Source organism: Zonotrichia albicollis, chromosome 5, assembly GCF_047830755.1.
Source record: "Zonotrichia albicollis isolate bZonAlb1 chromosome 5, bZonAlb1.hap1, whole genome shotgun sequence".
Lineage (NCBI taxonomy): Eukaryota > Metazoa > Chordata > Aves > Passeriformes > Passerellidae > Zonotrichia > Zonotrichia albicollis.
Window position 1 is genome coordinate 37,214,306 of NC_133823.1, and position 13,659 is coordinate 37,227,964.

Here is a 13,659-nt window from a genome sequence, read left to right on the forward strand (position 1 = left end):
AATATCAACATCAGAATGCTGAAGACACATAGCAATATTACATGTTACATGTATGAAAAAGAAAGAATTGCTTTGATTTCTGTCAAGAAAGTCAGCATGTGATGTCTCTGGTTTAAGAGAGCACTTAGAAGTAAGGATAGTGCTGCAAAATAAGCAGTTCTGTTTGTATTAATGAAATAAATGTCCTGCACTGTCAACCCAGTCAGCTCTGTCCAGGCTCCCGAAAGTATCTGTCTCACTTCTGGTTTGTGAAGGACTCCACAATAGCATTTGTTTAGTTATTGACATGTTAATGATCTTGTTCCATGGTAGTTTTCTTTGTCAAACAGAAGTGAGGGAGGCTAGAGTCAAGCCAGCTCACCCTCCTTGACACTCACTAGGCAGGGAACCTGGTGTGGTGGGGCGGGAAGGACAGCTCAGGACCCATGTGAGAAGGCTAATCTCTGTTTTCAGTCATGCTGTATTCAAACATATCCTCAAGCCCCATCAAGGGATTTGGTCTTCCTTGCTGTCCCAGTGAGGCCAGACCGGTCAGCTTTCTAAAAAGCCTACAAGGGACATGCATTTTAAAGCCTTACCTTTGGAGGTCCCTCCCAAGAAGGGAAAGTTCTCACCTCTGAAGCCTGCATTAATTGCATGTGACTTGTACTCCCAAGGAATAAGGTTGTTACTCTAAATTAACCACAGAACCTGAATCTAAAAATTATTGTTTACTATCTTGGTATTCCACTACCCTGAAAGAAAAGAAAATACACCCATCTAATTTCGTTTTCCCATTATTAAATTTGCTTTTCAAACATAATGTAATTTAATAAGTTGATTTGTCCACTTTTTGTGACCCTGTAAAAACAGCTTTGTTGAGTTTTTACCTTTCAAAATAAAAATTAGATTAAATTAAACCCCCACCCTACCGCCAAATAATTACGGGGGGAAAAGCAGCATTACAGCTTATTCTGTGAACAAAATGTCTGGCCAAACAGAGCAGCCTTATGTCCTTTTTTCACTAAAGGCCGGTACACTCAGCTCTGACAGTGTAGGCAGACCTTACAGCAAGGAACAATATGCCACACAAAGTATATATACACCAACATTTCTCTTAGTTGAAAGGCCATACTCTGGTATTTATATCCACAAGGCACACAGTTTATTTGTGCAGTAATAGATGAGCTAAAAAGCAGGGGAGGTGACACACAGACAAGGCAGCAGCCCCGAGGAGCCCTGAGGTTAGGGAAGCTGCCCGCTGGCACACCCTAGCAAACTCAGAATCCTTCCTCTGTGCATCCCACAGGGTTCAGGGGCAGTGAATTCCCATTACAGGGAAGTTGAAAAGTGAGAGATGAGTGTTGAGGTCTTGTAGTTAACAGCCTAGCTGCTGTATTAATCTCATCTTCATAAGAACGAGCCCCCCTTGAATTGCTCCTGAATGGCTGCACTCAAAAGAGTGTGAGCTGCTGAGGCACATCCCCAGCCCTGGGAAGCTGCTTCATCCCTGCCAATGCCTCTCATGTAAGCCCCAGTGCCTACATCCATCCCTAGCAATGCCTCTCATGTAAGCCCCAGTGCCTACATCCATCCCTGACAGTGCCTCTCATGTAAGCCACAGTGCCTACACCCCACTGCTCTTAGTGCACCCCTTCCCCAGGCACACACTCCAGAGCTATTCCTCCTGCTCTTCAGAAAGCTGTGGCTTCATTAATGCTGCTCATTTGTGTGAGTTTGTGTGCATGCAGGGTGCGTGCCAGATGTGAGTTGTGAGAGACTCCTTGGTTTTGTGGCTCCTTATGAGAATATACACGGCAGTAGTCAGGGCAGCATGGAGGACTGCTGTACCATACAGCAGTGAGTGAGAAGTTTGGCAGTATTCTGGCAAAAAGTAAAGCATCCCCAGCATGGTAAATTCATGTATTGCTTCTTTCTCCACAAAGCACCACTCCCCTAGACTACCTGGTGCCAAATACCTGGAAGTCATTTTGGATTGGGCTCTGAAAGTGGTCAATCTTACTCGGCACGAGCACTGAACTGAAGCTTGTTTGTCTGGTCGTGCAGTGAAGTGGAAAATGAGCATCAGAACCTTCTCTGTATGGAAGTGAATGAGCTATCATGGGAAAAGGTGTTGATTCATTCCTTTGAGCTCCCTTTCCAACAGACACATTTCCTGCAGTGATTCTCGTTCAGAGTGTGCCTGTTGTTTTGTAGATGAGTTATGGCTGTCAGGAAGGGCCTATTTAAGTGAATTGTTCACGTCTGGTGTGCTGAATGTTGGTTTGCAAAAAAAGACTGAAAACTGTCCTTTTAACATTATGACAAAATAGACACAACAAATAAAAAGCCTCAAGAGCTGCAGTTATAACAGAAGAAGGTGAAAAGAGAAATTGCCAATCACTTTCCAGCTGAGGAAATCTCTTCATTAAACCTGGACTAAAAAATTCGTCCTGACCACGTTATTAAGATAAAATTCCATTACCTGAATTATTTAACCAGCTGTGCAAACAGTTTTATAAGACTTCCCCAGATGAAAACAGAGTGAAGACCCTTTCCCTATGGAAAAGCCATCAGATGAAGGCACAGGAAAAGCTTGAGTTATCTGACAGTTGGCTGGACAGGGGGACAGATAAATGTAGCTGATACTAATAGTTTTAATGACCTTGTAACTTCTTTGGTTTTGTGAGTTTGCATTTTTTACCCAAATTCCATTAAAAAACAAGTAGGCATATAAATTTCTGTCCAGAATTGGGAATCTGGCTGTAGTTAAATTTAACTTTTTCCTAGAATCATTCCAATTTTCTGTAATTCCTGTTTATCCACTTTTTTCTCAGAGCTAGGCACAACAGGAGGGAAAAGGAAAATAAAAAGGGACAGGTGAAAGGAAAAGGGAGAGGGAGAGGGGAAAGGAATAACTCAGGAAAGAAAAGGAAAATAAAGGAAAATATTATTTTCATATATTTAGAATTCTGTAAAATTGGAAAGAATGTTGATTTTTTTCGTAAAATCATATAATATTCTGAGTTGGAAGGGACTCACAAGGATCATCAATGTCCAGCTCCCAGGCCTGGCCCTGCACAGAACAGCCCCAAGAGTCACACCATGTGTCTGAGAGTGTTGGGCAAACAATTCCTTAATTCTGTCAGGCTTGGTGCTGTGACCACTTCCCTGGGGAGCCTGTTCCAGGGCCTGACCATTGTCTAGATGAAGAACCTTTTCCAATATAAACCATATCCAACATAAACCTCCTCTGACACAGCTTCATGCCATTCCCTTGGGTCCCCATCATGGTCACCACAGAGAAGAGATTGGTCCCTGACCCTGCACTTTCCCTCACAAAGATGTTGAAGCCCACAGTGAGGTCTCCCCTCAGCCTCCCCTTCTCCAGGATGAACACACCAAGTGACCTCAGCTGCTTCTCATGCAGCTTCCCCTCAAGGCCCTTTTTCACCCTCGTGGCCCTCCCTTGGATGCTCTCTTTATCTCATTCTTACACTGTGGCACCCAAACTGCCCCCAGCACTCGAGGTGAGGCTGCCCCAGTGCAGAGCAGAGCAGGACAATCCTTCCCTTGCCTGGCTGGCCATGCTGGGCCTGCTGAAGGACAGGGCTGACCCCCCTGGCTGCATTTTTCCTCAAGTTAATAATATTCCAGATACGAAAAAAAGGAAAATGCTATCACTTCTTAGATAACAATAAAATAAAATTTTAAAACTCCACTTGTCATAATTTACAGACTACTAATATATATCAAATTGTCATTTGCTCTCTTCTTGTTAAGCAAAACAAGATATTAGGAAGACTTACCACATATTCTTTATTGTTTGGGTTTTTTTTGGTTTTTTTAATTGTTATATCTCCAAGGGAAGTCATAGTTTAATATTTCAGGTTTCCCAATATAATTGTAGTGTGAATTCACAAGCAAGATGCTAAACCTTTTAAGATACAAATACAAATGTATTTTGTGGAAATAAAGGAATAAGTGCAGGTTATATATGAGTATTTATGGATCCACTGAAGTGTCTCTTTCAATCAGACTAAATAAGAAATGCAAAAAAAAAAAAAAGAGCAATCATTTCTGTCCATGCATCTTCAGATTCTTCAGATTATTTTCACCTTTTTCATTCTTAGGCTCATTCAGTCTCTCTTCAGACATATCAAAAGCAAAAATGCATATCAAAATGAGGAAAGCAATGTACAAATTGAGTAAAGGAAAAAAATGCAAAATTCATTACATTCAAGTTGAAAGTTTCTTTCTTTCTACAACCCACATAATGGTTAAAGGTGGCCAAAACTAGAGCTTCCAGTAATTTACCATGCCCAATTTTAAACCAGTAGGGGACAGGAAAGCTCCCTACAGGTGAAGAAATGCTAATGAAAGTGATGACATATTAACTGTGGGCTTCTTTCCTTGTGATTGGCAAAATAACCATTTTGGGTACTGCTTGAGAGAAGGAGCTACTAGAGTGGCTTTTCTTTACCATCATTTTCCAACTTTGAATTCGCTTTCATTTGGGAGGGACTAAACCTGCAGTGTGCTACGGAGGCTGAATACAAGTGAAAGAATGTATTTGGAAACCAAAATTCTGTCATGTTAAAGACAACAACACTCTTCTATGTAAATGCAGCTTAAATGGCCTTGACAAGCCAAGGGAGACATTTCATTGCCAGGTTAGGACAGATTTTTCAGCATGTTGTCAGCATGGTATGCACCTAAAAAAACAACACATTGCACTCCTGAATGTCAACCTTGAACCTTCTGTTCTCACCTGCCAAGAAGCAGCACTCAGGTATAAAAGGCTTCCCATTAATAGTTTGAAATAAGTAGGGTAATGTTCCATAAATTTTTTAGCCACTCTTGGTAATCTGAGATGCAGAGAAAATACCTAATGTGAGTTGAGTGAAAGTATAACAGTACTTTTCGACTGTCAAAATTATACATGTCTATATTATGAAATGTATTCATGCTTCATTTCTCTATTGCAGTATCCCAACTAATAGTATAATCTGTAACCAGTCTTAAATACTTAATATGCATTTGGACTGCATGTCTTGTTATCTGAAATGTGCTGGAACTGGTGTGCCTTGCTCTTCAACCTGACATGTTTACAACAGAAAAAAAAAAAAATCACAGAATTTATTTTGTTGAGGGATTGTGCTGCAGAAGTCTGGAGAAAAACACTATCAGTCATAAATTAGCAATTGGCTTTAGGTTCAGCCTTTACTATACACTTTATTTCTACAGCTCCCTATTCTACATTGAAATAACTTCTGATATAAAACATTAATAAAGCTCTGCATGTTGGGGTTGAGCTAAATGTGCTACGGACTAAGATAAAATACACTTGAGAAACAAGTCAAAAATAAAGAAAGTAGGACATTTCCATCTGTGGCAAGGCTTACCAGGAAGTTATTACTGCAAAGTGAAGTGTCCTACATAGCCTAGAACAGAAAATGGTCTGGGAAGGCATGTAATTAAAACTGAAGGAGATGAGCAATGGAAGAGAGACTTCCAGCAGGTGAAGAGCAAAAGGTCGAGAATCTGGGAAGCTGATAATCATTATCTCTGAGAAATTCTCACTGCTGAAGTGGAAAACTATCTGGCAGTGGCAGCTCATCCTAAGGAAGAAAAAGGATTTGATCTAAGGGGATCTTCAGCTAGCAGTGGTGGCAGCTGCCCCCACTGCTGCCTTCAGAGTTATTGACCAAATATGAAGATTGTTGTGTTAATGTCAACAGAAGTGAGCTGAGCGGATTAATGCCCTCAAGGTCACGTCCAAGGAGCAAGTTTCTGGTTTAGATTCTTGAAAAGTTTATGTGAGACTTACTCTTCAGGAATTGAAGAGGTTGGTGGAACGGCTTTGCTGTGGAGCCTGGCAAAGGAGAAAGATCAGAGGGCTCCATGGTAACACATGTGCCTGAGCTTGTGTTTGGATGAAAAGATCAAAGAGGCTGTGAAATACCAAATATAGGCACTCACCCTCTAGACTTCAGATCTCATTCCTTCTAGGGCAATTTCAATATTAGAACACTAGGCAGATAAAAAGAAATCGCTCAGTCTAAAACTGACAATCTTGGATTAATAAATTCACCTTGGCAGCAGAATGCAAGGATATTTGAATGTAATAAGAAAAATGGCCTCAGAATGCCCAGAGGTGTGAGTGATGTTGCTATGCTGTGCATTGATAAGGCTTTGATTGTGGGCAAGAAGATAGCAAGTATAAAGTAAGTTTAGTATTCGATGTACAGTGAACAAAATGAAGGACACATAGCAATTGTCACCAAATGGAATATGTAATGAATTGTAGAAAGGCCTATTTCCCCTTTTTCTTTTTGTTCCTGGCTATAAAAGTGTGAGAAATCCTATTCTTACCTTTCACATCTCAGTCACATTTTCTTCTTGCACTAGGATGCCTGAACCAAGCAATCACGGCTTTTAAGATTCTTTCAGCTTTTAAGTCATGTTTTTAAGAACATTAATGTGTAACGTGATTTCTTCCTGGTCTTTGAACTCTCCCCCACTGTAATATTAACTGCTTATCTCAGGCTCATGATGTGCCTTCCCATATTTGTGGAAGATGAGACCAGTTCAAGAACTACAGGCACAGTCAAAAAATAATAATGTGGAAGCAAGAATGCATAAAAGAAGGCTAGCACAGTTCAGTGCTGCATACTGCACTAAAGCCACTCACTGTGCTGAATATTACTGATGTGTAGCATTTCCCAGCTCAGGTGGTATAGTGAGAAATATGGTAATTAGTTTCTCACAGATACTGTGATTAAAAGCACAAAAAGTTCTTACAGGGAAATCTTACCATCTGTGGCTTTAGTAAGCATTGTATGAAATAAAGACCAGTACCGGACTACTGTAATCAAAGGATAGAAGTAATTCCCAACAAAGTAATTTGGAATAATTTTCAAACATAAAGCAGAAAATAGAAAAGGACACTAATTGGACAATATATGCTCCCCAGGGAGTTGGAAAGGGAAGTTGTGCATGAAAATAAAATAAGTTCTTGGAACTGAGGCATGAGACTAAAGGTCATGAATAGGCTAGCAGGCACATTCATGCACAAGGAACTTCAGTATGTTTGTTTTGGTCTCCTGCATAAATGGAATATCTCAGCTTGCCAAGTCCAGTATGTGAAAAAGAACCACAATTAGGGACAGAAACACACTGGAAGAAGCCCCATTATCTTGAAATGTACTTAACTTCAAAAAATAAGTTTTCTCACTTGACTTCTCTGGCTTGCAGTATGGTTTCTGATTTTTAAACATTCTTTTCTCTTGCCTGTTGCTAAGTGAAAGTCTTACATAAACAAAGGAAATCAACTGTGCTAAAAGGATGGAAATGACTGTATGCAAAAAGCTGTCAAATCTACAGAGTAAGCAAACTGGAAGAAGGCTTTTCTTAAGTTAATCCTTTCAGTTACAGCAATGCTGTGCAGTACTCATGCTGTTCACAGAAAGGTAGTGTTGTGGGTTACAGCTGTTAGGATTAATTCTCTCATTTTAAGAAAAAGAGTTTCTGTGGCCTCAGTGATATGCTTGGGGCTTTTGGGGGGCTTTTTTGGTTTTGCTTTTCTTTTCCAGTAGGAGCAATTTTGATGATAAATATCAGCATGAAATGTCTAGCACACTGTGAGGACCTGCAGGGTCATGTTCTAGTTACTTTAAGAGACTAAGGCGTTGTTCAGCTTCCCACTACATGGTCACAGGAGAGGGATGGAAAACTGAGAGCAAACAGGTCATAAGTGGGCATGAAATCCTCCTTCGGATGCTTTTTTCTCTCTGTTGCAGCTATGGGCAGGCTATCCTTCAAAACAAGGAGCTTCAGCTGAACACCTAGGCTGACAAATCAGGACTCTACCCCTGGAAGAGCTAATCTTAAAGACAAGCTTTATGACCAGAAGCTCACACAGTGCTTTACATCTCCCTATACTGTGACCAAAATGCATGTTTGGATTTGGATTTGTAAGCATGATCTCTGGTCATGTACCAAGATCTACTTCAATTACAGAAATTCTATCTACCTATTCATGTTAAATGGATATATAGCTGTTGGTTTAAATAAATGTCAGTAGACACAGAAAAAAAAATCTCATGGTTTGTGTCACAATTCTCAATCAGTTCACAAGTAGTTAACAGTTAGAGATGCTAGCTGTTCTGGTTTCCAGCTACAAGGAGCTTAGGTAGATTAAATATTACCCCAGACTCTGCTCATAGTAATACAAGGGACATTAAGCACTCAGGAGTACAGGTGTTCTGCATACTCATTGAATAGACACTCCTATTAAGATACCCTTATTTCAAAAATTTTGAGGATTCCTACAGTAACAGCAAAATTTAGTCCAGTAAGAGGGAGTAAGTACAGAATGCTACAGAATTTAGTACCAATAAATATACTTCCTTTGAAATGGTGAATTAGATGTGCAGCAGGATCTGGTCACACTTCAAAGAGTAATATGCAGAGCTGAATGAAGATCCATCTGTTTGCTCTTGCTATCACCATTGAGGCTGCTGTATATTAAGCAGTCTTTTGAGTACTTCAAAGCATGTTTGAAGTCTTTGCTATGCCTATCCCATGCACACAAAAAAAAGCAAAAGTGCCTTAACAATATGAGTAACTGGTGTTTTTGTTCATTTTAGTTGTAAGTGAAAACAATTTGTTCCTGCTATGTATCATTTCTGGACCTTTATTTTTTTTAGCTATGATAGTGAGGGCCGTCTAACAAATGTTACATTCCCAACTGGAGTCGTCACTAACCTTCACGGGGAAATGGAAAGGGCCATTACAGTGGACATTGAGTCATCCAGCAGAGAGGAAGATGTCAGCATCACTTCCAACTTATCATCAATCGATTCTTTCTATACCATGGTTCAAGGTACTGTAAACAAAAGATTTCTCAGCAAATAGTGGCCTGAAAATTGTTTTCTTCTGGTACAAGCAGCTCCAAATAGGAGTGAAACTTTAGGGGCATCATGTCTGGAGGAAGGGTTGATAAACACACAGTTTTACACCTATACAGAAACAACTGTTCAGGAAAAGCAGTAGTATTGCAACAAAAGTAGCATTAAGTAAGTTTTCTAACCAAATCGATTTTGTAAGCAGCTATGGGAAGTAGAATACTTACTTTATATTAAAAAGGAATCTTGGAAAGAAGAGATGGATTGAAAGGGAAATAGGTACAGAAATAGTATGAAGTGATATTTTAGCTTAAAAGCAACTTGTAATATCCCAGCCACCACATACTTGCAAAAGTGAATAGTCATAGTATGCTTAGGATTAGACCAAAAATGCCTAATGAAACAGCAGAGAATGTGTTTTGTGCTAGTCCAAAGAACATACTGTCAGGATGAGACTTTCTTAAGTGTTTAATGATGATAGGTCCTAAAGGCATTTCTTTTGCTCCTCTGGGATATACTTATTCTTAACAATCTCACCCTGTCTCTTTATTGCCATTGGGTCAGTTACGTGCAGTCAAGATGCACATATTGCATAAAGTGTCCAGTACAAAGACAGACTCTTAACCCATGTAGGTAACCTGTAATTCTCTTTCTGGCCTTTTCAGATCAGTTGAGAAATAGCTACCAGATTGGTTATGATGGCTCACTGAGAATCCTGTACGCCAGTGGCCTGGACTCACACTACCAAACAGAGCCACACGTCTTGGCTGGCACTGCCAACCCAACCATGGCAAAGAGAAACATGACCCTGCCCGGGGAGAACGGGCAGAACCTGGTGGAGTGGCGATTCCGGAAAGAGCAAGCCCAAGGAAAAGTCAACGTCTTTGGCCGAAAGCTTAGGGTAAGCACACAAGCATGAGCAGTATCTACTGCATTGTCATTAAGGAATGAGGAAATGTGAACACATTCCTGTAGGTATTGCCATCCAGAACCCACAGAATATTCACTGTAGACAAGCTGACCATAGATTGGGAAGTACTTGGTTTTATTACTTCATTTATTGGCTATTTTATTTATTAACTGCTGTTTTCTGTGTGTCATGGTTTAACCCCAGGCAGTAGCCAAGCCCCACAGAGGTGCTCACTCAGTCCCCCACCAGCAGCATCGGGGACAATTGGAACAGTAAAACCCAGAGAACTTGTGAGTTGAAATAAAGATAGTTTAATAGGGAAAGCAAAAGCCACACACACAAACAAAGCCAAACAAGGAATGAATTCACTGCTTCTCATAGGCAGGCAGGTGTTCAGCCATCCCCAGGAGAGCAGGGCCCCATCACATGTAACAGTGACTCGGGAGGACAAAGCCATCACTCCAGACATCCCCCCTGTACATACTGAGCAATTGGGGTCACCTGTCCTGGCTGTGTCTGCTCCCAGTCCCCCACACAGCCCCAGTCTGCTCTGCAGTGTGCCAGTACCAAAAGCAGAAAAGACCTTGGCTCTGTGGAAGCTCTGCCCAGCAAAAATGATAACATTTCTAGGTTATCAACCCTGTGTTCAGCACAAATACAAAATATAGCCCTGTAGTAGCCTCTGTAAAGAAATACCCCAGCTAAAATCAGCACTCTGTGGAATTAAAACTGTTTGGTTTAGCTTGGAATGGCTAAAAAGAATAATTTTCCGCTTTCCTTCACTGTTTTTTCTTTCTGGTACTGAATTCATGTAACTGATTCAGAATCCTGTTTTAAATTACTCTACCATAAGTTAGCATGATCCCTGGGTTTGTTTTTTTTTTTTTTTTAATTTTAAATTTAAATTGTAGTAAGACAATTTTAATTTAAAAAATTATTTTTAAAAAGACTTATGGTAGAAAGGGTTTAACTGTATGTGCATGAGGATGGCATATTCCTCTAACATATGTCTTTACCACTTTGTTGGCATTCCTTCTTCCTATATAGTGAGTGAAATACAAGTAGGAAACAAACTATGATTTATGACAGCCATTTGGTAAAGACAACACAGATTAAGCATTTAAAATTGTGTTGCCAGGAGACCATTTCAAGATCAAAGGTTTGACTTACTATTAGAAATGAACTCAGTTCTTTAAAATAAAGCCTAGGCAGTGTATCAAATGAAGGTAAGTAATTTCAGACCACTTGACTTCTTGCCATTTGAAGTCTTAAAATATTTTGTCTCTTCCATTGGGACAAGAAGGGAGGAAATGTTGTTATGCAGTTTATATTCCTCTCTACTACTTTCTCTATAAGAGGAATGGGGTTTTTTCCAAGAAGGAAGAACAATTATGCACAGCAGCAGCTGCTTAAGAACAATATATTAGTAACTACCTGTGGCAGCTATCTTACATTGATAAGGAAGAGGAAAAGGAAGCCATAATTCTGAAGCTCATCCTTGTGGTTCTGGTTCATAGGCATGTCATTTTACACCACAGTGGTATAATACACCTGCCAAGTCATTTGTGAAAGAAGCCCAAGAGAGGTTTGGCAGTGATACAATTCACCACAAGCATAGTTCTCAGAAGTGACACTAAGTTTTGGCATTCAAGTGCAGTGGTGGTAACAGTTAAACAGAGAAGTAAAGTTGTCATGGGCAACTTTAACTTATAAGAATTAACCCCCCCCCCAAAAAAAAATAAAGCAAACACAAGGGATGGATTTAACAAGATGGGAGGGAAAATGAAAGATTACAGATTAGGATAAAATAATACTCATTACATAGAAATGGGAGAAGTAGGGCATGTGGAGAATGAGCTAATAAGAGACAAATGCCTCAAAAAAAAAAGGAAAGAAAGTGGTCAGCAATGAAAAAAAATTAGAATGTTTTGTGAAATTTATTTACACGGAAAGATATTACCAAAATGTCAGTTGGGGATGGATGGGGGGACGTAGGAAAGCAGAAAAAGAAAACAAGAGAAAGAAGAACAGGAATAATTTATGGAGCTCATCATTTCTATGTACAGACAGATATGTCATCAACATTTTTCTGCAAAGAAGACAAATGTAGACAAGAAACAATGACAAAATGTATTGCCAGTAAAGGCACCCATCTCTGTGACACTCACTGTGTTACACATATGCAGTATCTAATGGTAAAAAGTACACTGTCTGTTAATATTAGTTCTACCCAGTACTAGTAATCTTTCTAAAGAAATTAATTAGGAATTATGTTGCTCTTCCTCAACAGTCTTCAGTCGATTTTGCTTTTGCTCTGACTTGGTTTGTAATTGTTCAATAAGCTAGTTCTTCTCTGGAGCTGTATGTTTGGTCTCTAAGCTGGCTGTGGGCAAAGGTGCTGCCAGTCCTCTGCATGAAAGAGCCTTTTTAGGGCCTTGGACTGAGGGTCTCAGATAAAGGAGCTGGCATGAACTCTGTCTCAAGGGATGCACCCAGAGCAGACAGGTAGCACAGACAAAGGAGCTCACAAGAGGAGTCTCCTCTTGAGACCTGACATACCCCAGGCTATGCAGAGGTCCCAAGTTTTCACATTACCTCTTGAATCTCTCTGGAAGACACAGCAATATATTTCTCTAACAGAGGAATCAAGGACAGATTTCATACTTCTCACTGGAAAGAAAAACAGTAATTAAAGTAGAGGAGAATAGATGGAGACATAAATTACTGAAACATATCAGGACAGTAGGTAAAGACTGTCAGAAGACTCCGTTTTGTGTCATTAAGTGTTTCTTCACTGGAAATTTCCTCAAGTACAGTTTTTATCATAATGAAATCCAGAGGTTTTAGATGTATTTGGAGTGTGGTTATCTTGGACACAATAAAAACATTCAACTTTCTCTTAAAAGTATTTTTCTAGCAGAGATGCTATTAAGAAGCACTTTAGAGAAAGGCACTGCTTTAGCTGAGATGTGTTATCCATCCCTACACTGCCCAATGAAACAAGCTATTTCACCAAAACTCATTGTTACTCTAATTTCCATCTCTGTTGTGGGATTAGGCAAGAACAACCAAAATTTCACCAAATCTCACATTCCTGAATGCAAGAGCTCTGTCAGCAAGGTCTGAAAGCAGGAAACTGGCTGGAAGAAGAAGTATTTCCTTTCCTTCCCCTCACATCCTGCCCTTACACAGACCTGACAGATGGGAAGTGAAAAGGCAAGGAATGTTATCATCCCAGTTAGCAGCTAGGGCAGTCAGACAGTGGATTAAGTACTTTGTTGCAATTTATACAGGAAGGATGTGCTTAGACAAGAAATTAACCACAATTGCTTGGACATCTGCCTTAACCATAAAACCACCCTTCTTTCTTTGCCAGTTCAGAAATCAGAAGAGTCCATTTTAACTTCAGTATCTAATCCTGAGAGGTGGACAAGAAAATTTATAAAAATCATAATTAAATGTAAAATAAGGAAGGGGAGGAGGAGAGAAAGGGAAGGAAAAAAATCAGAGAAGCAAAACAAGCCGGGACATGCAGAGATGAGTGCAGGCAGACACTGGGGGGAAAAAAGGACAGAGACAAAGGAAATTTAAAAATTACTTTAGGTAAATGAGCTAATGCTAGACGTCAGAAAATTTAAAGAAAAACTCCTTGAAAATAAGTTTTAAAAATTACAAAAAAGGAGTTGAATGGAAGCACTTCACACTTAACTTTAACTTACTTCTAGAATCTGTCTTGTAGCATTAATTTTTCAGATTATATTTTAATAACTTTTGATGGTTCATTAAATAGGTAAAACAGCTATTGTGCACCTGCTAGATTTAGTGTTCTTTACTTAAAAGATTTACATGAAAGTGTGATTA

The 13,659-nt window shown here is 39.7% G+C and overlaps 1 protein-coding gene across 39 annotated transcripts in view; it reads left to right on the plus strand.

Annotated features, from left to right (window-relative positions):
• Positions 1-13,659, plus strand: part of TENM3 (teneurin transmembrane protein 3) — a 1,287,129-nt gene that overhangs the window by 1,259,334 nt on the left and 14,136 nt on the right. For all 39 annotated transcript variants that reach the window (XM_074541312.1, XM_074541314.1, XM_074541319.1 and 36 more), the window contains 2 exons: positions 8,691-8,866; positions 9,554-9,789. In XM_074541312.1, coding sequence (XP_074397413.1) covers positions 8,691-8,866; positions 9,554-9,789 — 412 coding nt within the window. The remainder of the gene's footprint in view (positions 1-8,690; positions 8,867-9,553; positions 9,790-13,659) is intronic.